The sequence below is a fragment of the Apis florea genome, unplaced genomic scaffold (assembly GCF_048593485.1).
Source record: "Apis florea isolate Af1SG1 unplaced genomic scaffold, ASM4859348v1 contig_2839_pilon, whole genome shotgun sequence".
NCBI lineage: Eukaryota > Metazoa > Arthropoda > Insecta > Hymenoptera > Apidae > Apis > Apis florea.
Genome location: NW_028256653.1, coordinates 977,638 through 1,004,306, shown reverse-complemented (window position 1 = coordinate 1,004,306; position 26,669 = coordinate 977,638). Strand labels below are relative to the sequence as shown.

Below are 26,669 nucleotides of genomic sequence, written 5' to 3'. Positions count from 1 at the left end.
ACTATTTCAACTTAAAAAAAAAGAACACTACTATTGAGTATAATATTCACTTATATATTATCACAGTGAATATAATTTATATATATATGATTAATTCCATGATGCAATGAAATAACGTGAGAAATTAATTCAATTTATGTAGCTCAATCTAAATGAAATCACACGTTCAAGTAATCACTTCATCTCAATCTTTAATTCGAGTTACAACATCTCAATGAAAAGAGATAATTTTAAATAATATTTAAAAAATAAAATCCCAGCACACTTCACGCTTGAACAAACTTCAAAAAATATAAAAGTAAAAAAAGATGTACAAAAAATTTCTCATTAAAAGATATTCACAATCTCTCAACGTCACGATGAAACAGCATGAAGTTGCAACGAGGAACATTACCGTTAACCGATCCGTGCTGTTTCGGTCGCGTATTCTTGTTCATGGACGTCGCGACGCCGTGTCGCGTCGTCAAGATTGGCTTCCGCGTGCGAAAGTGAAACGATCATGTAATTTCTTCTGGTTTCGTTCGGCGTCAACCAGCTTGACATACGATACGACGCTGTGCTAATATGCTTTTCTTTATCTTCCCTCCTTTTCTTCCTTTCTCTTATCTTTTACATTCTCTTCTTTGCCTTTGTCTTTTCCCCTCCTCTCTTTCATTTTCTTCTTTCTTTTATCTTCTCTTCCTCAATCTTTTTTTCTTCTTTTCTTACTTCACTTCTACCCCTTCTCTTTTCTTCTTGGACGTCAACAGATAACATCATCTCTTGAATATCTTCTATCTTCTCTTCATTTCTTTTCTTTGTTCAATTTTTTTATCTTTTCTTCTGTTGTCGATCTGAAACTGAACCGGCAACGAGAGAAACATTTTTACAGGGAACGACTCATTCACGAAGATCCTCGTAATTGCTCATCAAGCCCAGCGACACGCACTCAATTATTTTCACGAGTGTCTCACGTCCTACGCAATTTACTCCTCCTCGGTAGTAAGTAGCCTCTGCCACGACGATTGTCAATACAAGGCGTTACTCTTCCTGATTATGACACGCACATTGGACGTTGGAGATAGCTTCCTCTCTAAGGAATGCTCGTGTATTATTATTATTTATAACCTTGCATTTAGAATTTTTTTATTTCTTTTTTTAAGTTTTTTTTTTTATAACAAATTAAATTCATTTTTCTGTTTAAAGTTATTCTGAAAGCATTGAAAAAATGTAAAATGTATTTGAAACAAGCTTAAAGTTTTTTTGAAAAATAATAATGTCTTATTCCTTTTCTTCTTATTTGTAGTGAATTTTTTGATAAATCAAATATTTTTCAAATAATGAGATTGAAATTATTTTTAATCGAAAAGATTTGTAATGAAATATTTAAATTATTTAATTATTGAGTTAATATTTGCTTGTATTAAGCTTGTAAACTGAGCTAAATTGATGAAAATTGTACAAATTCTTATTCTTTGTAAGATACGTTAAGAGTATCTTGCTACATTAGAGAAATTAAGTGTCAGGTTAATTTGATAAGAATTATATCACTGAAGTTGAGACTTGAAAATGATAAAATTCAATGATAAAATGTTTAAAATCTTATTTGTCATTATTAGTATTATATTTACTTTAATGAATTCTCTTTCTCATTTTTATTGGTCAAAATGATATAATGAAAACTTGCTCGATATAAAGTGTCTTTTTACTACTTTGGAAAGAACTAATTTAGGAAAGTTGAACAGTTCCAAGATCCAATCTAAAACGGAGACTATTTCCTTCAGAGAGTCTTATTGCTTTAACCAGTTGCATCTTGTTGCTAGAACGATTTTAGAAACAATATGATCAATTCAAGTTGCAATTTACTTTCAATATAGTATCCTATATCGCATTTGATTTTATTTTGATCAAAATTATTGATAAAAATTTACCTTTATATCAGTAAATCAGTATCACATCTCACAAATTTGTAGCATTGCTCGTGCATTAAATACTTATTGCACTAAAACAGTATATATCATTGATCAAATAGGTTTAAAACTTTAAAAATAATTTTCTTTCCAAGCATCTTTCGAGTCTTTTGCTTAGATGATTAATATTTACATAATTAATTACACTCTCTAAAAAGTTTTACCTCGTGCATTAATTTTCCTTTATTTTCACAACATAACAACAATTTTTCTTCTTTCGTTAAATCTCTCCAACTACTATCCAATATTCACTGTACCTCAGAAAATAAAAGTATCCAAGTTTATCTTTCATTCTTGGGAAGAAGAATAGGATATGTAACATCAAAATTCGATCATCAATTATTTCCAAATGTTCTGCATCCTATCCTGTACACCAATTTATATCGCACAATTAGCAATTTTTCTTCGATGCCGAATACCATACGCAGAAAACAACAAATGAATTTGATCGGTCTGTCAATGAGAAACAGTTCCGTTCACTCTGAGAAACTGGTATTCTCCCTAATTCGGTTTCATCGTTATCCCGATAAGGTTTGATTGATTCGTCCACGGTCATGCAGCCGATTTAATTAGAGGCGCGCAAATTAGTCGTGGCTCGCGTCCATCGCGAAAAAAAAGCCAGGTCGACGTGCCGACGATTGGCGGCTCACCGCGGAAAAGAATGTTTTCTCACGTGTTCACGGATACCGCGTCATCAGTGCTAAAAGTTAACGGTAACCACAGCGAAGGTTGTTGCAAGTGACTCACACCTTTCCTGATTTTCCATCTCTCTTTCTTCTCTCCTTTGATAAAGTTATGGCTCTATGAATCATTTGCAATTCTGACATAACGATAAAATAGAATATTCTGTTGTTATTTGATAAAAAAAAAAAAAGCTATCAGAGCATAGAAACGGCACAGAGAAGTGAAATTACATATTTTATTATTCAGAAGAGTGCAAATGTTTATGCATTTATGGAAAATTTAAATGTAATAAAAATGTAATAGAATGCGCGTGATCGAAGAGATATAAAATATCCAAAGTAATTGCAGATCTACTCGTTGTGAGAAATAAATTTTTATATATATTACATTCCATATTATTGTAATATTAGATTCATTGGAAAAATTCAGCTCGGAATATAAGACAATCTTTGGTGAGCAAGAGATAATGAAGTAAAAATTAAAACAAGTTTTATTGAAAATAAACGAGTTAACATCGTTTCGGTTAACATCGTTTAAAGGATTGCAACATTTGAACAGTTATATTATAATTGAAAAGAATTATAACGAAATTAAATGTGATGAGGAATGTGACTGAAAATAAAATAAATGAAAGAGAAAGATAAATAAGGAAAGAAAGAAAAATGTATTCTGTAGACGTCATTACTGTTTGTTTATAAATTATTAATTCTTTTTCTTTTTTTTTTTTTTTCTTTTATTCTTCTTCAAAAAACCATCATCTCTTATATCACGAATTATCATCCCTCCATCTTTTACTTCCTTGTTATTTCATCGAGCACGTTCGCGCGAAATGTACAGTCATTCGAGAAAACGAACAAGACTTGTTACTCTCGACACGTCCATCGTGCGCGAGTGACGTGCAAAAAAACGACGTAAACGCGATCCGAAAAGCGAATTAACGATATTATCAAAATGTCCAAAATGAAACAAGAGATAGCCAGTTTAAAGTCCTGAACCTGGTAAAATTGAGTTCAACACTTGAGTTGCTTCTCGCTCCTTTGGAAACGGATCCTGCCACTTATTTGGCCTCTTCCCAGCTTTCCACCTGGGAATAAAAGATATCTGACTGTCGCGGGGAATCGTGGGAAGTAAACGATACCAATCGAAAAAAAATTCTCCGTGTCGACGCAACCCTTCATCGGCGAAATTATATCGTAAAATGACACCGAGCTGCCTTTCGATCGAAAAATTATCGTTATACGAAAAAATAGTATATATCTAGTCATTCTTTTCCGATTAAGAAACTTCATCTCTTATGGAAAAATTAAAGAAACATCGTTTTCGAATCTAATTATAAATATTTTTTTACCAGATAATACCATTCGTTTATTTGTTAATAAAAATTAATCAGAGTGTAACTGTTGTTTACAAATCTTTACTTCGATTAAATTACATAAAAAATAATTCGAAGAAGAAGAAATAAAATTTTTCTCATTCGAAAAACTTTTCGTAACTTAAAAATTAGATTGCATTTAGCGTAAGGGAGAAGCCGTTGCTGTACTTCTTCCCGTTAAAAACTCCTCTTCCTATGAAAAAACCGATGAGACATCCGTTTCTTTCGTGCCTATCTCGAATCCCGTTCTCGAGGTCTGACGCGATAACGTCGAACGTTTATGGGAGAGGTTAACGAGAGGATCGCGGTGGTTTAATGAAACGCGTTTCACGCGGTTTCAGGCAAACGCGGATGCTATTCTAATCAACCTATTCCTCGACACGGGATTCGATGAAAGTGTGGTATATCGCAAGAGTGTGTTGGTCGAGAAAGAGGAATATTGATTTCACTACTAGCTGCACTTTCATTCATCCGGCTTGAAATGGAATTGGAGAGACTTATCTATCCCGTTGAACAGATGAGATATCTTGTTGATTAAATAGAATAGAGAAAAAAATATTTTATTTATATCAAATTCGAGTATAACATGTATGAATTTTTTTGTATGGCTTAACTGTTAAATAAAATTAAATTTTCAAAATATGAAGATATTTGTGAAAATATTTCAATACATCAATTTATGTTTAATTTTCCAGCTTTAATGAAGTGTATTATGATGACAAACTAATTTTTAATACTTTTTTCTTTAAAACAATTGAAGACGATTGAACAACATTGTAGATGTTATAAGACTCCCTTCGATATTCGCGAATTCTGAGAAATTTATTATGAACAACCAGTGATAGTACCATATCAATACTCGGAAAGTCGTGCCGAGAATAACTTTTCGCGTAGGTATAAGTAACGCAAATGTCGATTTGCGGAAAAAGTGGCGAGGAGAAATGTATTATAAAGCAAGAAAGTGAGATGTGTAGCGAGCAGACACTAGTGGGTGTATTCGTATACGAGAGATGTGGGAAGAAAAAAGCAATACGAAAGTGCAAGTCGTTTGCGTAACGCGAAGTTACTTAAAGCAACGTTCACACCGTTTATTAAGACGGTCGATAACAAGTTTCCCGTATATCTGTACAGTAAATTGGTATTACCACGAACACCTTGATAACGCCTGTCCCCATTGATTAATATTCCATATAACGTGTCCATTTAAAGCAAGTAAAATTGAAACGATCATTTTGTACAACACGGGAGTGCAATGTAATATATCAATTATTAAAATAAATAAGCATTGGAAGTTGTAGAAACAGCAACTAGAAATAAGATAGAATAAGAAAATTGAAAGAATGTAATTAGAATGCATAAATATTAAATCTCATCAACTGACCATAATGGGTAACTCTTCGATATCTCTCGATCTCCTTGGAGAACGTAATCCATAGATATATAGTGGAATATGTAACTTAAGAATATATCCCATGTCATTTGACTTGTCTCCAATTTGAAATCTCGGCTTCTGCAACACTCTCTACATAAAGATACAATATCGACATGTATTTATTAATAACTTCCAAGCGATTTGTAAACGCTTATGGTTAGATATCCGGCAGCAATCGGTGGCCCTATTTCTCCAATGACGAATCCATTCGTCTTGAAAGAAAGCGTTTTCTCGATCCGTTCGAATTAAGACAAAGACGAAGCACGAAATTGCAAATGAAACTATGTATAATATGTATCACGAACAAAGTATATCAGAGCCAATTTACCGGCCATTATACGTTTGTCTCTATTAACAGCTTCTTCTTGCAGTTCTTAGTTTATTGACCAGCCATAAAAATATTGGTCGTAATCTCTCAACCTAAATATTCGAACGTCAAAAGGACGTATATTATATCGTGATATAAACGGCAATTAAACGAATTAACAACGCATCCGTCAAATCGGCGGATTAATCTTATTTATGCCTTGTTAAATCGATCGACAAGCGCGTCGTAGTTAACTCGATATTTAATGAACGATGCTATACACGTTAATCACTTTGATTTTTTTCAGGCTACGGTGGAGAAGATCTAACTATAAAAGGCGTCTAATAAATCTCGATTAACGCGATCAGTGGCAATGAAAAGTGAAATTCCCTACAAATTTATGATATCGTTAAAGTCGTCTCGTGAATGAAAGTGTTCTTTTAATGAATATTCCATTCGATATTTGATATTTTATTTTTAATTTTCAATGCGATTTTTATAAAATGCCGATAATCCTATTTAAAAACATTTTATTTCAAGTTTTTTATTTATTTCTTCTTCATAAAGAATCAATCGTCCAATTTTATTGGTTATATATCGCATCTTTATTCGGAGACATGTACCAAAAATTGGGATATTTTAGACGAGAATAAGATTATCTTTTTAATCTATTTATTAAAAAAAAATTCAGAATGCAATATTCAATATTTAGTTAGTTACTATTTTACCATTTGTTTACACTGATAATGAATTTGTAAATCAAACTCTCAAGCGATACACGATTTATTCTTGTAAAGTTAGGTTAACTCGATAAGTTTATATCACTGCAGATTTCAACACTTGAAAATTAAACTCCAATTAAAATAAAATATTTAATATATTTTTTTCTAATATTTAACTGAATTTTTCCAATCTTTTTTTATATATTCTAATAATATAATTCTTATCAAATTCGAAACAATCATTTATTGAAAATTTTCAATTTATTTATTCACAACTAACCTATACAAACGCGAATCGAAATAAATTTTCGTACTTTACATCGAGAAATAGGCAAATTTCACAATCGATTCACGCTTTCGTCAATTCGATTATCGCCAAACTTCACTTAAAACAGTGACGCGAGATGTCGTGTAGCTCTTTTCTCGAGAATCGATCAGAATCGATACAATTCTTTTTTAATCTCAATCGAGCGATCGATATCAGAGAGAAAAGTATTTACAAATGGCCGCTTAACAGAAAGTCGTAATCGCAACATGAAAGATTGTGAAGAAATCGAAGAAATTTTGTTACTATAATCTTCCAAAAAGAAAGTGGTTGATGTTTCAACGTATGCATCCAATCGAATGATCGTCCGTTTATCCTTCGTCGATGTTTTACTCGTGAAGCAACACGAACTTCAGTTGTAAACCGAAGTACGTATACACACTAAAATCCATTTCGATACGAGTATGTACGTAGTACCATAGCAGTGAGTTGACCATTCGAAAGGAATGAGGATAGAAGGAACGGTTAGGCCAGGCCAGATATATTTAACCTCTTCGCTGCGCAGACCGTACGTAAGGAGCAACACTTGCTCTCCGCGATTTAAATAAATGCACGCGTTCCGAATACCAACCATTGTTTCACTCTGCAACACGACTTACTTATGAGAACTTTTACGATTAAATGTTCCGTGTTCCCGTGATAAAATAAAACACTATCGCTTTCTCTAGAAATGTGTTTGACGTTGCTATTTTTGATTCGTAATACGTATCGTCTATGGTAATGTATCGAAATTACATTATTAAACATTATAAAATTAATATTAATATTAATATTAATATTAGACAATATTAAATTAAAATATGAATTTTTAATCTATAGGACGCGGCTTTCAAGAAAATCACAAAATTTTGGATAGAAGATTTTCGAAAGATATATTTAAAAATATGCTTGAAAAAAAAATTAAAATTTCGACACGTCAACTAAGTTGAGATGATTTCGAACAGCTGATGTACATATGTGTTTGTTCCGGAAGTAGAGACTTCAAAAACTTCAAGGTTATGCATATATCTCTCTTTTCTCAAAAGAAACTATATTTCTTTTATATTATTAATTGATATATTTTTTTAAAATTATATTTTATCTTTGATCTTTTAAATTCTTTTAACAATAGAACTATTTACATATACAATTAGAATTAAAATCTTTATACTATAAAAATAATTCTGTTTGAAAAAATTAATTGTTTAGAAAAAATAACATAAATTCCTTTTTTTAAAACAAACTCTTGAATATAATTTTTTATGGAATAATCGTATATGTAAAAATAATTCACTATAAATTAGTTATATCAAAAATTAAGTTATCATATTAATTAGTTTTCTCAATTTGCAAGATATACGTGCGTGAATGGTTACTTGATTTTGAGAGGATAAAAATATTTCTACCTAATATTTTACATCGCCTATGTGACATCTGTTCAAACACAAAATTCATGACATCCTGAAAACGTTCGAATAAATCCTGTCTTTTCCCTAGTCTATAAATGGATCCAATTTATAGACGAAACCAGCGTCGTGTCACTGTCAAATTTGAATGTAGTTATAGTGAGTCATTGACTTTAACAGCTGTACAATTTCTGATTCAGCAATTATATACGTTGTGAAATTTGATTCTTTACTAAATATTTAGCTATGCTTCCGGATACTTTGCTTTCATTTAAATACCTTTTTCTTTCTACTTTTTTTCTTTCAATGCAAAAATTGAGGTTAAGGTCAGTCCTTTATTAATAGTCTTCTTACAAATCTTTTTAATTTATCAAATTTTATGAAATTCTTGATTGTTAATTTGATTATTACATTTAAAATTTTGAATTTTTAGGTTTTCCTGTTTAAAATGTGATTTTTCGAAGAATAAAAATAACATTTATTATATCTTACAATATGTATTGTAAAAAATTTGTTTAATTATTGTGAAACTGAAGATAGAAAATGATATTACTAATTAATATTACTTGAAAGATTTCTATACAAAAATTCTAAGACTATCGCCTATATTAAATCAAGATCAAAGTTCAATTAATTCACGCGCATAAATGAAAAATAGTATCAAAGTTTCACGCCTTGATCCTGAATCTGAAATAAGCAAAAAGTGAAATGATATGCATACATCGAGCCATCGAGATACATACACGGGGAGAAATCCCGATGATAAAAATAGACTCAAACAGCCGTGAGGACCCTTTCGTCGGGTCTAAGTGCGTAAGTGGCGTGTGGAGTGGTTGACCAGTTGGTCGGAAGTGCATACTACCCGCTCGATGGGACGTCAGCACGAATCGTGACGAAAGGATGTAACGTCGATTGAGGGAGAGAGAGAGCGGCATAGAAAGAGGGAGCCATAGAAAGAGAACGAGAAAGAGACAAGCTCTCGATATTACATACAGACTGGGGAGGGCCAGAGAGAAGGGGGAGGTTTTCCTTTTTAAAAGAAACGGGACACGCCGTGATATAATCGCGTAATCGTTGCGTCGAGAGAAGTCAAAGGCACGAAGCATGCACACGATCGTTTCGGGCTCCGGTTCAACTCGTGATTCCGGCTCTTCTTCCCCTCTTCTTCCATCGTACGTCGCAATGGGGAAAGAACAAACGAAAGAGAAAGAGACGAAAGAGTCGATGAGCAGCCGCCGTTCCGTTCCTTGCGAGCCGTGCCTCAACTTTCACTCTGATCTGTTACGCCTCGACAATATCCCGCTTCGTCCTCCCACCATGCTACTCAACCATGCATCTTTCCCTCCATTTACCATCGTGTCGATCCTGTTCTGATTCCTGTGCTGCTCCGAGGGTACAAGGTAACGAGACGCCATACGTACACCACCGATAAGCCAATAGGAGCTGTCCACTATATGACGTCATATGGAAAAACGATCGATATATATATATATAGTGTAGGATGAAAGGGATGCAGGTGTACGGACAAATAGATCGAAACGAAGTATGTATTGAAATGTTTGGCAAGGATTTTTATCAGGCTACTTGACGATTAACGAGAAACTGGGATAAATCATAGGAGATGGATTTCTGTACTGTGGTGGATTCATGCGGAAAAGAAACCCTCTTACAATTGACAATGATACACCGGTACTCGGAACTGATTTCACCGAAGCGGGAACAATGCCCCTCTTGTCTGCCTGCGGTTAAGTAGACGCCACGCCGTTTCAGAATTTTTGGCACGGTTCCTATACCTTTTCAATGACAAACACGGTTTTCCGCTATTTTCATTTCTCTTTTCTTCCCCTTTGTTATATCGAGCTTGATCTCCCTGAATGATTTCTTTTATAGTATAGGGTGACCCAGAAATGATACTATAGAATAATTATATAAAAAATTGTGTACAATTATCTAAAATGTTTAAAATGGATCGAATTTTTCTATATATAATAAAACAATTAATCTTTCCTTTTTTTTTATATTATCTATCTTAAAGAATCTTTTAAATTACGAGATTTTTTAAGATTAATCGTAATACGAAAAAAAAAAAAAGAAGAAGAAGAAGAAGAAGAAAAGAGAAATATGCAAATTTAGAAAAAAATTAATATTACGTATCTCGAAATATTTTTCTATCGATTTCCATTTATACAAATTTCCAGCTGTTTCGCAGTTTATTATGAACTTAAGCATGCAAGGCGAGGCAGTAAATTTCACGATGAAGAAACAGAAACGCGTAGTAAGTGCAGGGAACGAAAGAAAAAATTATCGCTGTGAGCCAGTCCCAGCTCGGAGTTAAAAATATGGCCAATTAAAGACCCACACAAAGCTGAATGCAAGGGCCAACGTATTGTGGCTTGACAAATCCGAGATGGAACAGGCCCGTCGACTTTCCCCATTTGTTTCCTTCTGAATACGAAATATCTTTGTAATTTATTTCTCTTCGTCTGCTCTTCTTTTTTTTTTTTTTTTTTTTTTACTTCTTTAAAAGATTTATCAGATTATCCTTTGTACGTCTGAATTTAAAATATTTTCCATTTATACCGTATAATTTATATAAAAGAAAAGAAACTAAAGATTAAATATTAATCTTCAATTAATAAAAATGATATATTCTACAATATTTTAATAATACTTTAATAATAATGAAATTGTTATCTCTCTTGAATTAATAAAAAGAATTGTTAGAAATTAAACGTAGATGATAATGATAAATGAAACAACTCCAAATAATAACTCTGTGATAACATTAACAAAGAATAACAATTAATAAAGAATGTCAGTTATATATTTAAAATAAAAAAATCGATATGATTTTAATAGTATTATATTACAAAAACAACATTAAAATAATAAAAATAATAATTAATTTAAAAATAAATCGTTTCATTCGCAGCATCCTTTTCTCCAAGCTAATTTTTCTACAATACAATACAAAGAGATGTGTCAGCTTTTTTTTTTCTTTTTTCCACGTTAATTTGAATATCGCCGGTATTTTCGTTTTTAACCCGAATAAATTATTCAAAGAGACGAATTTTTCTGACCTGTCCAGCGACTGATTCCTTTTTCATTCGAGCACCAGTTTTCGTTCATGTTCCGGTCCTCCGTGGGCATCTACATATACGCACACAACAAAACATGTGGGACGATCGAGATTTAAGGCCGGTTTCGAAGATTTAAGATCTAGTCGCGTTGCGTTACGAACATAATTTATTTTTGCAAAGTGTTGCAGGACTTGACACGAACCACCGGTAGGAAGAAAAAAAAAGAAAGAATACGTGGTCGAAAGTTGAAAAACAAGTCTGAGGAAGAAGATAAACTTCTCGATCAAGAAGAAGTCCTGCATTTTACTTCGTTTTACGTCGTTACTTCTCTGAATTCTTGATAATATTTTAATTGAAGATTTTATTAAATGTAACAAGAATAAAAATGCACTTTGACTAAAATTAGCAAAATAGATATTAATATATATATATATTCAGAATACAACGTGATTGTATATAGAAAGAAATGTATGAAATACTTAGAAAAAGAAAGATGCAAATGATAAAAGTTTTTTTTTACTTTCTACTGCAAATTTGAAATTGAACAATCTTTAAATAAAAATCGAAATATTAAATTCAAACTTAATATTTTCAGTATTTATCTAACTAATTACGAAATAAATATTTTTCATGACTCGTTATCGATATAGATAACACGATTTACAGGATTTCTTGTCTTTCCACTTTCTCCACAGTTCAAAGGTGATGGTGGTTGGTCATCCAACCGAGTATTAGCTGTTAGATGATCGGAGAATAAATCATTTATGATATTTCAACCTAAAATATATCTTTAGCGTTTTCCTATTTATACAATAACATAATAAATATATAATTGTGAAAAATGCGAATACGATCGAAATTTATTATTCGGTGAAGAATTTTCGAAAGGTTCAAATAGGATCGTTATGCTCGAGCATAAGAAAATTGATCTAAAAGACAAGCCTATGGCGTTGGTCTGATTATGAATCCTGCAAGTTTTAAGGTTCAATCGATAACGAATCTAAATATTGGCTTTGTCTTTTATCAGCGTGCACAATCCTGAAAAGTAGTAAAGTACCCGACCGATCGTAATTCTCCGTATATCTTATGTATACACAGGAAAAGTCGTAAAACTGAGATGGCGGGAAATAAGGCCATCGGTGCAGTCACCCTTGCAAATCCTATGATTCAAAAAAAAAAAAAAAATTGGAAATTTTAATTAATAATCAATGTAACGATATCCTTTTCAATTAAATATTAAGAAAATTGATCTTTTAAGGGGAAAAAAGAACCTTCAAACTTAATTCCTACAAAATCTACTAAGATACAAGATACTTTAGTGAATTGGAATCTCTGAATTCTAATTATATGTATGAAAAATGTTATGAAAAAGTTGAGAATTAAGATAAACCTTTAAATCTTTCATACATTTGTGAAATCGATTATTTTTATCGTGAGAACCATCAAAGTAAAAGTGATTTCCATCTCAATTTATTGATAAAATCTGTTTATAGTGAACCTAATAAATGGGATTTTATATGTGTTTTTTTTTGTGCTATTTAATTGGAAGATTAAATCTTTAAGGTAGAAAAAAATTCATATGGTATATATATGATTCATCAAAGCTAGTGTTTAAATTTTCAGATAATTAAAATAATCTCTTCTTATGATTCAATTTCGATAAACGATAGAAAAACGGGAATTATTGATTATATTAGGAAGAAGAAAAAAAAGAGAAGAAGAAGAAGAAAAAGAAATAATATTATATTTTATTGTATTAATATTCTATATTCCAATATTAGTGTTTGCTCAACTTTCTTCTTCTACTTATCAGCTTCAATAAATCTTCGCGGTTAATAACACCAATTATTCGTTTCTACCCCCGTGTAAAACGATGTAGAAATTTACCGATCCATCGAACGCGACGGATAAGATTAACGAGACCTGAAAATGCGTTCCGTATACGTGTTCTAGCCGAGAGATCGATTGTCGTACTGCGACACTAGTGTTGGAGAGTTGGCACAACTCGAGAGTTGCTGTTCATGGCTAGCCCTGAGATCAAACTCCGGACCAGTATCGAGATCTTCCGAGATCTCCCTCTCGTTCGAGAGCAAAGTTTCATTAAATTTAGATCGCGTGTACTATTCGCGCTCTTCTAAATTACTCGCAATTTAATATCCTTGTATACGACAACGTGAAAAACGTGAAAATTAATTCTACCAAATCTTTTCATAAGAGCGAATAGAGACGATATTTTATAGCACATTCGATTCGTCTTTTTATTAATAATAAAAAATCTTTATTATTCTATTCTAAATATAATTTTTATTCTATTAAAATTAAGTTTAAAAAACGCAAAAAAAAAAAAAATGAAAAGAATAAACAGAGCATTATGGAGGAAAGCGAAAGAATCAAAGGGATAAATCGATATTCAAATAAATGTCAGAATATAATAAAAAATATTTCCACTCGAATCATATTTAAATTCAAGATTGTATCTGTCATTCTGTTCATTCATACAAATATGTTTAAGTACTTTAAAATATAAATAGTTGCATAGCATTTCATCATTGTTTATTTCTTTCATTAAACAATTTAAAAAAGAATTTATGTACAGTATTAAAGATCTGTACTAATCAAACATTTTTATTTGTCGTAGTAAAACCAGAAATCGATATTAATGTTCAAATAATTAATAATCTTTTATTAAAATAAAATTGAAAAGGATATTTAAAATTATTTCAAGTATTCTCATTCAAATGAAAATAATAGAAATTTATTAACATTTTCATTATTACATGAAATTTAAATTTATAATTTTGTTAAATAATTTTTTAAATTATTGTTCAAATTATCTTAATTCTTATAATTATATTTTTCTTATATCTATATCAATAATAAAGATCTTATGATTTTTTTTCAAATAATTGATTCATGAAGAAAATATATAATTATTCCATTACAAACGTTATTTAATTAAAAATTTAAGACTTGATAATTTATAATTTATCTTTTTCTCTTTTTTTTATTTCTTTATTCTTTGCTACATCTTTAAATTTCTGCCACGGGCCGTTTAAAAAAAAAAAGAACTAAATCGCAATAAAATTCATTTTTCATATCTAATATACAATTGTGATTATCGTGGTATACCAACTCTATATGAATCTCTATATGAATAAAGTTATTTTGAAGAAATTAATAAAATGCCAATATACGAAAAAAATACACGAGATATATGCAATCAAATATAATCATTTAGTTTTCTAACGAGAATTTTTTTTTTTAAAATTCATTATAGTGATCATTTATTCTTTCGATAAAATTAGAGACATGAAACAATAGAATGTTTATTGTGTGTCTAATATTAATGAAAACTTTTCATAAATTTTATAAAATTCTATAATTTTTATTACTTTATATAAAATTACTTATATATAATAAAAATATTTAGAATTTTTAGTACAATAGTTTTTTCCTCTTTATTACTTTATCTTATTTCAAATTATCAATCAAAAAAAAGAAATGTAAAAAAATAATATATTCTTTTTTATCAGAAGTATTTCAATATTTCATATCTAATTTATCTCAATATTCTTGTTGGTAATTAAAATTAAATATAATTTATAATTTCTCTCAAATTTCAAAATTTTTTTATCTCTCCACCATATATTCCTCAACGAAAGATTTTTTTTATATAATTTTTGTCTATAGAAAATAACATGAATAAACGGATAAAGAAACGGATATTCATTGCATTGAAGACGCATTTCGAATACTACGTCAAGTACCTTACGATTATATGATATAATTACGCACAGTTTCATACTCTTTTGTTGCTGAAAGCACCACCAATATTATGCATACACGCAAGCGCACTAATTGTATATCCATCTTTCAAATAGTATATGCATAACAATATTCATTTTGGTAGTGCATATATAAAGTCACACACTTATATAGAAATAACAAAAACAAAACCCTTATTATATATAAAATACATATAGTTTGAAACAGATATCTCTTTTATTATCTTTTTATAATCATTTAATTTGTATTTTATTTTTTTATATAGTATGATTTTTCTCCTCTATTTTCTGTTAGTAAATTAATAAAATAAAATTATAAAATAAAATTTACTATTCTTTCGGAGTTTATATTTTTTTAATTATTTTCTTTAATTACTTTTGTTATAAAACTGATCTATTTTTACCTATTTATTATAATGAACTAGAAGTATATAACAGAATAGAAAATGAAACAAAGAATATACGATATTGTTTCATCTTAATATCACTTAGTTTCGTTATGTTATATTCTTATAACAAATATGCGATATCTTCGCGGTAAAAGCAGTACAGTGTTTTTCAATCGAAATCCTAACCTACCTCGAATTCTCTTTTTTCCTCATTACGTCACTTTATCATATCTCGAAGCTATACTTGCATACACGTGTGAAAACCTTGCCCAATGTTCTTTTTCTTTTGAACGAATTCGTTGGCAATATCTAATTGAATTGAATTCTCTAAACAAAATGAAATATCCTTTTATAAAGCAAGACAAAAGAAACCGCGGGGCAAGGACTATATACTCTTTTTAGCAAATAAGAAGTTATGACATTTCGAAACCGGTAAAAGAAACACAATACATTCGTGATGTGATAAAATTTATAAAATAAGAAACTTTTGATACTTACCATGCAGAAGAACTTCACGTCGGCGTTACGCCCGCGCACGAAAACAATCTAGAGATGTACACCAAAAAATCCGTAAGCGTGTGTCCGTAATCCTGCTTATCAGGAAAGGTCTTTGAAATGAAGCTTTGTCGTTTCTCTTTGTCTGGTTACCTTTGCAGATATGGATAGATAACCGGCAAATAGAAAAACCTCACACGCGTAGTCCTGCGGTAGAGAATAAAAAAAGAATGTTACACGATAAATCGAAGTCAAGTGCAATACACACACGAGCAACCGCACGGCGCGCGGGTTCAGCGGCCGACTGAAAGGATGCAGTCGCCTTTGGTCCGCCATGGTCCGCTCACGGACCCCTGTGGCCCCTCGTGGTCCGGCCAACTCCCCACCATACAACGACACAGAGACAAAGCAGCTGCGCGCGCACCTACATATTTTTTGACCCTCCGCCATTCTCCCTTCCCTCTTGTCCCCACTCCAGTATGCTTAGGCTCGATTCACCGCGTACCTAAGTTTCTTTATTCGTACACACATGCATACTGCTTAGTGATAGGGTTGATCCAGGAGGAATTTGTATTTTCAAGATGTTCGATAAATAAATCTTATTTTTTGCAAAATTCAAATATATATATATTATTAATAATATTTAATAAGAATCTAAAGTATTTATAAAATTCAATGTATGATAGATAAATTAAATGATTATTGTACTTATAATTATCAAAGTAATTTTACTTCCTATTATGTATATATTGCTACGTGTATAATATATACATTTATTTATACATCTATATAATTATATTTTTTAATAAATTAATTTTTAAATTACAAATATAATAATATGATTCTCAAATGACTTATTAAGATATGAAGAATTTCTAAAATATTACTATTATTATTATAAATATTATTATTATTATAAAATATTATTATTTATATTCATAATTGATCTTAAGTCATCTATGAAGTATTGAAAATGGATCAAGAGGATATTGCTCCCATCGCTATATAATAAAGCGCCATACACATCACTACCCAGGAGTCCTTAGTCGACACTCTCACTCGCGTTACCTCACCCCCTCTTTTTCCTTCCTGCAGACTCGTCATAGGCCTGTTTACACCCTGTGAGAAAGAGAGACTATTACCGGTCTGGTAGCTTATATCGATGTAGGAAAAAGTATATACCGGCCGATCCTATTGCACTGGCAAAATTGAAATAACCGCGTTGTATTTCGACGGACTATTAGTAACAAAAAACATATATATGATAACAATCTTTTAATACCTTCTGATAACATATTACTTGTGCAATATAAAATATGCATATAAAATATGAATTTTTTCCATCATGAAAACAATACAATATTATTTCACTAAATAGGATTGAAACTAACCATATTAAGTATTATTATTATTTAATTTTTTGATTGATATAATAATAAATTATAAAATTTTGTTTATCATTGTGAAAATATTCATAATGTCATTATTATTATACTTCACAATTATTTTTACCTTTAAATTACATATAAAAACTATATCAGTAGTATTATACATATTTAAATAATAAATTATAAAGAAGAATTTCATTAAAAAACACAATATATTTTCTTTTATTTAAATAAACAAATAATTTTTTTAAAAAATTAATTAAAACTAATAATTTCTACTATAAAGCAATAATTATTAAACCTCATTTCCTAATAGTGATGTACCGGATATCATGTTTAATTACGAAGAGTACCTAGTATAAACAGCAAGGAATTTTTAAAAGAGTGCTTTGATACGTGTCATAGTAAAAATTTATTATATATATGTATAGACAGGTTACATTTTTATTATGTATTTTTAATTCCTTATAAAATTATTTCAAAAAATTTGTAATTATTAATTTAATCCTGAATGTATTAATTTCTATGTTGATATATGTATAACTGTCTATATCAATTTTAACAAATTTTTAGATTTAAAAAAATTATTTTTTTATAAAATAATCTATGTTTTTACTTTTAAAGTTATAAATATTATATTGCATAAAAATTACACTAATTTATTATTTAATTTTAAACAAAAATTATATTTTTTTATCTTATATTATCAATGTATATCAATGTTTGTTTTTAATTTTATATCTTAAAAGAAATATAAGAAAATATATTATTAATATATAAAAATATTTGCAATTATTTTGTTCAATATATAAAGATAAATTATAAAAATAATGAAAAATATGTAATATGATTATCAATACATGCATAATTTAATTTAAGTAACAACAAATTTAAATAATATATGTTGTTTTTTTTTAAATTTAAATAAAAAAAATTAAAAAATTCACTTACGTGAATATATTTTAAGTGACATCTGCTAAACTTTATTTGATAAATGCAATTTTATGAAATTTTAATTACAAAATTGTATACATAACATAAGTAAATTTTTTATCATTTATAAAATATTTTGTAATGTATTTAGAAAGATATACATAATGTTATTTTTACAAAAAATATTAATATTTAGAAAGAATCATTTTGAAATATATTAACCTCAAATATCTTTTACAAAACCAAAGGTATATAATGCAAAATTTACAAAAAAAGATTAATTTAAAATATTTAAAATATATAAATTATAATTTTTTTAATATTATTATATATATTATATGATTTTATAAAATCTAATTATAAATTATAATTTTATTAACTATTATCTTTAATTTTATATAAATATTATGTGCGAAAAAGATTATTTAAATAAAATGTTCATGATGAAATTTTTACAGATTATTATAAAGTTTATGGTTGTTGCATGTTGATCATGTTAAAATTCATTATACTATGAAGAATATTTTTATTTTTTTTATTTTGGTAAGCATGTTTGTTTAATATATATATATATATATATAACATATAATTTGGAATTCTTTAAAATTTAATAATAAATTTTTTATTTTAGCAAATATGCTATGTATTATCACATGAAGATAAATTATTACATTATATAATTGATGAAGTTCCAGGAGGTTCATATAAATATTATAGTTTAGCTTATGAAGGTTTTATTAAAATAATATTAAAATCTGAGTAAGTAAACTATAATATGATTAAAATAATGTGATTAATTAATTAATTATTTATATCTTATATAAAATCTAGTATATTATAAATAAAAAAGGGAATATAATTTTTTATTGATATAATTTTTAATTTTATTTTATACCTCATAGCACTGGAGACGCAGATTTATATGCTTCACAAACAACAACAAAACCAACTTATGAACCAGATCAATATTGTCTTCAATCTGCTACATGTGGAGAAGATACTATTCTTATCCCAGATAGGTATATTAAATATAAATTTTTTATAAACAAATTAATCTACATATAAATCTTAATAACAATATTTTTTTAAAGTTTTAAAAGACCAGTTAGTATAGGAATTTATGGGCATCCATCACATGAAAATAGTAAATACATTCTTTTATATCATACAATAGATACAGAAAACATATCATATAATAAAGAAATTCATAATAATAAGGTATATATTAAAATGCAGAAATATTAAAATGAATAATTTATATATAACTTTTTATTTTTGATATAATTAAATTTTATTATTTCAGGAACAAGAATCATCATTTTCTGCATATATTACTTGGTATTTGTTAGATTTACTTTTTCATATATTATTTTAACATATGTGTTTTGATATAATGATATAATAATTTCTTTAATTAATCATGTTGGAATATGAAAACCAAATATTTTTGGAAATACTCCATGAAGATGGATTAGTTATTATAGCAAAGTAATTATTGTATTATTTATGTATTATACATATAAAATATATTTTATTTATATTTCTTATATTTTAGAGGACTTGGTATAGAAACAATATTTGCAAATATATTAAGAGCTTATATAGATCCTGGAAACTTAATTATAGTTTTAGGAACTACAAATCATGATGAACAATATTTTATTGATCTTTTAAAAAATTATGGACTCAAACAATTACCTCGTGTTGTAACTTCTGAATGTTCTTCTGATGAAAGGTATTTTATTATATTTGGATCGAAATTTTAACATTTTAACATAATTTTTATTTCATTATTTCTTAATATTTGTAGGGAAGTAATGTATCTGGAAGGTGGTGTATTATTTATGTCGGGTCCAATTCTTGTAGTAGATTTATTAAAAAAAAGAATTCCACTACATTTAGTTACTGGAATTCTTGTATATAGAGCACATAATATTTTAAATTCATATCAAGAAGCATTTGCTCTTCGTTTATATAGACAAAATAATAAAGTAAATATAAAAATAAAAATGAATTCTTATTACAAAAAATATTCTTTTTAATCTTATAAATTCTTACAGACTGGTTTTATTAAAGCCTTTACTAATTCATCATTGGCATTTACTGTTGGATTTATGCAAGTAGAAAGAGTAATGAAAGCTTTGTTTGTTAAAAAGTTATATTTATGGCCACGTTTTCATACTCTTATAAATAGTAGTTTAGAAAAACATAAGGTAATAACATTTCAAAATTATTAATATTATAATATATTATAAATTATAATATAAAAAATTATGTTAACAAATTTTTTTAGCCTGATGTTATCGAACTACATGTAAAAATTACACCTAAAATGTTAAACATTCAAATTTCTTTACTTGATATAATGAATTATATTGTAAAAGAATTAAAAAGGCTTAATAAATATGTGAGTATGTTTTATTAAAATGTTCAATTAAAAAAAAAAGATAAAAATTCATTTATATTTTATTTTTATAGTTAGATTTAGATGATTTAAATGTTGAAAATGCAATAACAAAAAAGTTTCATAAGCAATTACAGTTGCAATTAGATCCTATTTGGCATCAACTTAGTTCTACTTCAAAGCAATTGTTATCTGATTTAAAAACATTACGTGCTCTTCTTGCGTAAGTATTTCAGAAATCAAAAAATAAATATAAATAATTTATTTATTTCCTACAGAAAAAAAAATAAAAATATAATTTTTTAAGGTCTTTAACATATGAAGATAGTGTGTCATTTTATTCAATGTTAAATCGCTTACGTACTATGGAATATGCTATAAAAAATAGTGGTTGGTTGATGTTAGATTCTGTAGATGCTTTATTTAAAAATGCAAAAGAAAGAGTTTATAATGAAAAAAATGGTGAGTTCGTTTGCATGAATTCTCGTTAAAAAATATTTATGATTATATACATATATATAATATATATTTATGATATATATGTATTCGAAATTTTATAATGTAAAAATTGATTTTTATGTAGAATTGAAACCTGAAAGTACTCCAAAATGGATAGCACTAACAGAAGTATTACTTGAAATTCAGAATGATAATAAAAAAAAAAATAAGAGAAATAATTCTGAAAAAATTCTTATTTTGGTACATGATCGTAATATTTGTTATCAATTAAAGAATTATTTAATTATGGGTGCCAATGAATATTTACTTTATGAAGCAATGAAAAAACTTTCTCATAAAGAAATGCAAAACGTAAGGTATATTAAAAATAAAATCTTTTATTTAAAAAGAATAAACACAAATATATAGAAAAACACTTTAATTCTTATCATTTTTTTTATTTTAAAAAAAGTGAAACAAATATAGAAAAAGAAAGTACATCTACAATTGAAGATAATAATGAAGAACAAGATACTTATGTATTAACATTATCTCAAAAAGTTAAAGAGGAAAATCAATCTGATCCAGTCATCAAAGAAGAAATCAAACATCAAACTTTATTTGAAGAATGCTCACAAGTAAAATTTTATTATATATTATATTATTTTATCACATATATAATATATATAAAATTAAAGCAATTCAATATAAATTATTATTGTTAGATTGCAGATTTAGATTTAACAAATATAAATGAAAATATGCCTATTATTTTGATACAATCTTTAAAAAAAAATGGTGACCCAATGGCATTGCAACGTGCTTTAACAGAACATATGCCAAGTAACATTATTATGTATGTAGCAGATCTGTCTGCTATACGACAAATTGAAGTATGTATAAAATTAAAAAAAATTATAATTGTTAATAATTTATATCTATATAAATTTATATTCTATTTAATAGGTTTATCAAAATAACAATCCATCAATAGATTTAAAGGTATATTTCTTAATTTATGGAGGCTCTGTGGAAGAACAAGAATATCTTACCTCATTAAGACGAGAAAAAGAAGCATTTCATGCATTAATTAATAGTAAAACTGTATGTATACTATATTTCACGACGAATTCTCATATATATATGAATTATATCAGTATTTTTTTTATTTCAGACAATGGTTATTCCTGAAGATCAAGATGGAAAAACTGAAGATTGTTTAAGTCTTGCAATACAATCGGATATAGATAGTGAAATGAATACACGTAAAGGTGGATTACCAAAAATATCTGAAGTTCCTAATACTGTTATAGTTGATATGAGAGAATTCCGAAGTGAACTACCCGCTATACTATATACACGAGGCATGAAAATTGAACCAGTAACCTTACAAGTATAAAAGAACTTAAATATTTAAATGATTTAAAGAATGTAATCTTAATTACTTCAAATAACAATCAGATTTTTTAGGTGGGAGATTATATTTTATCGCCAGACATTTGTGTTGAGAGAAAAAGTGTCTCCGATTTAATTGGTTCTTTAAATAGTGGAAGATTGTATAATCAAGCTATTGCTATGACACGACATTATAACAAACCAATGCTTCTAATAGAATTTGATCCAAATAAACCATTTTGTTTTCAAGTACATATATTTTTATATATTATAAAATGCTAATTATTAAAATTTTGTAATTTATTAAATGAATTTTATGAAATTCACTTAAAATTTTTAATTATAGGGTTATTACTATGCTAGCAAAGATGTTCAAAATATGTTCATTACTTCAAAACTTCAACTTTTGACTTTACATTTTCCTCGTTTAAAACTCGTATGGTCACCTGGTCCTCATGCAACAGCTCAATTATTCGAAGAATTAAAGGTAATAAAATAAAATTTAAAAATTTTTAATAATACATTAAATTTATTTTTTCTGTATTAAATATAATAAATTTAATAATAATATTTAATAATAATAATATAATATAATAATATTGTAATAAATTTGTAGCAAGGAAGAGATCAACCAGATCCAATAAAAGCTGCACAAATTGGAATTGAAGAAAATAAAGAAATACCAGTAGATAAATATAATTCTCGTATTCAAGATTTTGTTTCAAAATTACCTGGAGTTACTACTAAAAATTTACATTTAATACTAAGTAAAGGGCAATCATTAGATCATCTTAATAAACTCTCTAAAGTATGTTGTATAAAATCATAATTTAAATTTATTGAGAATATAAATTAAAAATATAGAATAATATATGTTAATATTTTAGGAAGAATTTACTGAATTACTTGGAAATAAAAATGAAGCACAAATGTTATATAATGCGTTTCATGAAAAAATTTCTCTATTTGAAGAAAAATCAAGTACAAGTAGTAAAAAATCTGGATCTAAAGGCCGTGGGAAAAAATTATTTACTAAAATCAAACAGTAACATTTTAAACTAATATTTCATTGTTGTGCAGTTTTTACAAAATATTAGTTGTTATATTTGTGTTATATTTAAAATTTGCATGTACTGTGTATAATATAAAAAATATAATATAGAAAAATAACATAAATTTTTTAAAAAATAAAAAAATTATTTTTTTGTATTAGAAATATAATATTTAATCATATCTTTGAATTTGTATTTTAAATTTATTATAAATATAATGAATTTAAATAAAAATATTTGCTTTTTATTCTTGTGTTTCAAAAGTTCTTATCAAACATAGTATAGCTTTATTTATTATTTTTTCTAATATTGATATACAACCTTCAGAGACTAATATGTTAGTAACATGTTTTGCTTCAAATATTCTGGAATTATAAAATATAGAAATATAATTTAGAATAAAAATAAATTTCTTAAAATAAATTATAAAAAATTAAATTACGTACTTCGTAATTTTTGAACTGTTACATTCTAAAGAAATGATAGATTTTGCTTCAGCCTTTTTAATAGCCTTTGATGCTATGTCATGCGCAATTTTTAGTATTTTATGTATTGTTGCATGAGTATTCAATGAAATGTGTTGCAGACAAAACTAAATAAATTATAAATATATTCTATTATATAATAATAAATTTTGATTAAAATAAACTTAAAATTGATAAAATAAACTAAAATTTTAATATTTAATTAAAATTAATTTACTTCATTATATTCATAACGAAAAATATAAGCTAAAATAATCTTAGAAATTTCTGAAACAAATATTATTTTTTCTTGTTCTGTCATTACTTTTGGTTGAAAATTCAATAATAAATCATGAAACTTGATTTTTATTGTATCATATCTTGCCATATCAGTTAAATAAATTTTTTCATAAATATGCATATCCATTTCTATAAAAAATTATATAACATATATTATATATTTATATATATGATAGAATTTTTTATTTATAAATACCTGGTTCATAATCAGTTGTAAGACAATAAAGACCATTTAAATATCGTTCAGCTATCAAAAGCGATGCAGTATCACGAACATCTATCTTATCTACAATATTATCAAACCATGGTGTAATAGAATAATAATCAAACATATTGTCATTGATTACATATTCTCCTTCCATGCACACTGGTTGATGTTCCTAAAATAAAAGCTACATTGGACTACAATACAATGATTGACATATTTATAAATTTACTGATTTTATAATAATACTAACAGGGAAAATCTTTGATTCTGTCTCCATTTTAATTTCATCACCAAAAATATATTCTCCACATTGTGAAATTATTATTCGTTCAATAGGATGTTCATAAAATGTTGATATATTTTCTAATGTTTTTAAAGTTCCAATACCATCTATAAGTTGTCTTTGTACAAATCATAAATTATTTTACATTTACATTTCAATAAATATTATAAACATTAAACTATATCTTAATTATATAGGAAATTATATAAGAAATACTTAAAATTAAATTCTTAAACTTATAATTTTAAATATATTTATACATATAAATATATATATATAAAATTAATTACCCAAAAGCAACATAAAAATGATCCATCCAAGGATTTGATTTTAAACATACAATAAATTGTGATTCATTAGAATGTTTTCCATTATTTGCCATTGAAAGAACTCCTCTGCGATCATGAGGAATACAGTAAGACTCATCAGGTATTTTAATATTTTCTGCATTTTTATTAATTTCATATATAATATGTTCACATCCTATAAAAAGCAATATTTGACAAATATTTGAACAAGGTAAAGAATAATTTAAATTACATTTGATTATACCTCCACATTGAATCCATCCATTTTTTACTATACGATGTAAATGCATATTTATATAATAAGCATCTTTATAACATTCTTTTATTTCATCATATCCAGTACAAAGATTTAAAAAATGTTGACAAGTTAATGGTAACAAATCAGAATATAGCTAGAATAGTGTAATATTTAATACATTTATTTTGTAAGATTATTTTATAATTTTTTATAAGATCAAATTATAGAAATTATACAGAATTTCTCACCATAAATAAGAAGGAACCAATAGGCGAATCATTTACGGAAAACGTGAAATAAACATATTTCCTCTAAAGTTTAATATTATTATATTTATATACAATTTATAACATTAAATTATCATTATATCATTAAATTATCAAAATAAATAAATAAAATTCTTTGTAATTAATAATGAACAATTTACTTTAGATTTTTCCATAAATCGTTTAGAGCATTCAATAGCAAGATTTTCATAATATTCTATTTCAAAAGGTAAATTAAAGATATAATCTTGACTTATATAATGAAAAAATTCTACTTCATTACCAAGATATTCGTCATTTATAAAAACAGCAACAGTATGTGTTAATGACCATATTTTACCTCCAATTTGCTAGAAATATGTATATATATATATATATAAAATATAATTAAATTATTATAATATAATATATTATTGAAATAATAGTAATGTATTATTACTCTTTTTAATTTATTAATGTATTCATGCCATTCTACTTGAAACATTTCTATAATTTGTGGTACAGAAAATTTAAATGATAAATGTTGATATAATTTTTCTGCACATATTCGTGCTTTCTGAAAGGCAATAGTATTTATAATGCCTATTACTTTAATTTTAATACCATTATTAAAAGAATTTAAAAAATATTTATTCGATAATCTTTTTTTATTCTGCATCATTATATGATTAAATTTTAATTTCTATTAAATAAATTACTTGAAATTAGAGTAATTAACATTAAATTGGTAAAAAATATAAAAATGAATATATTTAAATTATAATTTGAGTTTTCTCCTGTTATTATATAATGAAATTATATATATATTATAATATTTCTTAATTGAAGTATGCAAAGTTAATATAAAAAAATGAAAAGCACATTTAAATTTAATGAAGAATTCATTTTTATTTATATTTACACTCGAAACTTATAATAAAATTAATTATAATCGCATTAGAATTGAATTTTCATGAATATCTTCAATTTGTGCTAATGGAAAAATTAGTAGAATATTTTAATGACTATTGTGGATTACAAATAGAATAAATGGACATTACTTAATTACCTAGTCAATGTATGAACTT

At 27.0% G+C, this 26,669-nt stretch overlaps 3 protein-coding genes and 3 long non-coding RNA genes across 11 annotated transcripts in view; 3 read left to right on the top strand and 3 right to left on the bottom strand.

Annotated features, from left to right (window-relative positions):
* Positions 1 to 16,278, bottom strand: part of LOC100863102 (uncharacterized) — a 226,362-nt gene extending 210,084 nt beyond the window's left edge. The window contains exon 1 of one of the 2 annotated variants that reach the window (XM_086907380.1): positions 15,929 to 16,278. The gene's annotated coding sequence lies outside the window, so the exon portion shown is untranslated. The remainder of the gene's footprint in view (positions 1 to 15,928) is intronic. The other variant, XM_086907379.1, reaches the window with a different exon arrangement.
* LOC147657761 (uncharacterized) lies at positions 1,611 to 6,828 on the bottom strand. Its single transcript, XR_015291851.1, has 4 exons — positions 6,747 to 6,828; positions 5,387 to 5,527; positions 5,151 to 5,312; positions 1,611 to 2,315 (listed from the first exon to the last, which is right to left on the bottom strand). It is a non-coding gene; the product is annotated as an uncharacterized LOC147657761 (long non-coding RNA).
* LOC116414403 (uncharacterized) lies at positions 6,868 to 10,869 on the top strand. 2 transcript variants are annotated; one of them, XR_004224926.2, is made up of 4 exons: positions 6,868 to 7,159; positions 7,611 to 8,335; positions 8,610 to 9,719; positions 9,795 to 10,869. It is a non-coding gene; the product is annotated as an uncharacterized LOC116414403 (long non-coding RNA). The 2 variants fall into 2 exon arrangements; XR_015291852.1 differs by having other exon boundaries at positions 8,610 to 10,869.
* Positions 16,279 to 18,854: 2,576 nt separating the features above from the next.
* Positions 18,855 to 19,221, top strand: LOC147657760 (uncharacterized). Its single transcript, XR_015291853.1, has 2 exons — positions 18,855 to 19,005; positions 19,149 to 19,221. It is a non-coding gene; the product is annotated as an uncharacterized LOC147657760 (long non-coding RNA).
* A 131-nt stretch (positions 19,222 to 19,352) lies between these two features.
* Positions 19,353 to 23,782, top strand: mei-9 (DNA repair endonuclease XPF mei-9). Of its 2 annotated transcripts, XM_031916638.2 has the most exons (17): positions 19,353 to 19,464; positions 19,550 to 19,734; positions 19,802 to 19,981; positions 20,057 to 20,237; positions 20,307 to 20,459; positions 20,540 to 20,653; positions 20,725 to 20,873; positions 20,958 to 21,112; positions 21,234 to 21,465; positions 21,561 to 21,726; positions 21,814 to 21,981; positions 22,055 to 22,192; positions 22,263 to 22,481; positions 22,559 to 22,732; positions 22,830 to 22,970; positions 23,100 to 23,291; positions 23,371 to 23,782. In XM_031916638.2, exons 2-17 carry the CDS (start codon positions 19,667 to 19,669, stop codon positions 23,530 to 23,532), a joined length of 2,592 nt encoding a protein of 863 aa, XP_031772498.2. In that variant the 5' UTR covers positions 19,353 to 19,464; positions 19,550 to 19,666; the 3' UTR covers positions 23,533 to 23,782. The 2 variants fall into 2 exon arrangements, with proteins under 2 accessions (XP_031772498.2, XP_086763507.1); XM_086907381.1 differs by lacking the exons at positions 19,353 to 19,464; positions 19,550 to 19,734; positions 20,057 to 20,237 and having other exon boundaries at positions 19,855 to 19,981.
* On the bottom strand, positions 22,993 to 26,444 carry LOC100867165 (putative inactive peptidyl-prolyl cis-trans isomerase-like 6). 3 transcript variants are annotated; one of them, XM_086907383.1, is made up of 10 exons: positions 26,042 to 26,444; positions 25,764 to 25,952; positions 25,585 to 25,647; positions 25,343 to 25,490; positions 25,081 to 25,273; positions 24,758 to 24,908; positions 24,496 to 24,679; positions 24,238 to 24,428; positions 23,982 to 24,127; positions 22,993 to 23,900 (listed from the first exon to the last, which is right to left on the bottom strand). In XM_086907383.1, the coding sequence occupies exons 1-10, from the start codon at positions 26,261 to 26,263 to the stop codon at positions 23,780 to 23,782; spliced, it is 1,608 nt and encodes a 535-aa protein (XP_086763509.1). In that variant the 5' UTR covers positions 26,264 to 26,444; the 3' UTR covers positions 22,993 to 23,779. The 3 variants fall into 3 exon arrangements, with proteins under 3 accessions (XP_086763509.1, XP_086763510.1, XP_086763508.1); XM_086907384.1 differs by having other exon boundaries at positions 24,325 to 24,428; XM_086907382.1 differs by having other exon boundaries at positions 25,081 to 25,490.
* Between the last annotated feature and the right edge of the window lie 225 nt (positions 26,445 to 26,669).

What these genes read in the sequence shown, in the direction of transcription:
- mei-9 (XM_031916638.2), top strand. Translation starts at nt 19,667, where the DNA reads ATGTTGGAATATGAAAACCAAATATTTTTGGAAATACTCCATGAAGAT. An exon ending in GTAGTTTAGAAAAACATAAG is followed by an intron (nt 20,460 to 20,539) that starts GTAATAACATTT and finishes AAATTTTTTTAG; the next exon opens with CCTGATGTTATCGAACTACA. An exon ending in TAAAAAGGCTTAATAAATAT is followed by an intron (nt 20,654 to 20,724) that starts GTGAGTATGTTT and finishes TTATTTTTATAG; the next exon opens with TTAGATTTAGATGATTTAAA.
- LOC100867165 (XM_086907382.1), bottom strand. Translation starts at nt 26,263, where the DNA reads ATGATGCAGAATAAAAAAAGATTATCGAATAAATATTTTTTAAATTCT. An exon ending in TTGGTTCCTTCTTATTTATG is followed by an intron (nt 25,491 to 25,584) that starts GTGAGAAATTCT and finishes ACACTATTCTAG; the next exon opens with CTATATTCTGATTTGTTACC. An exon ending in AACAGTTCAAAAATTACGAA is followed by an intron (nt 23,901 to 23,981) that starts GTACGTAATTTA and finishes TTATAATTCCAG; the next exon opens with AATATTTGAAGCAAAACATG.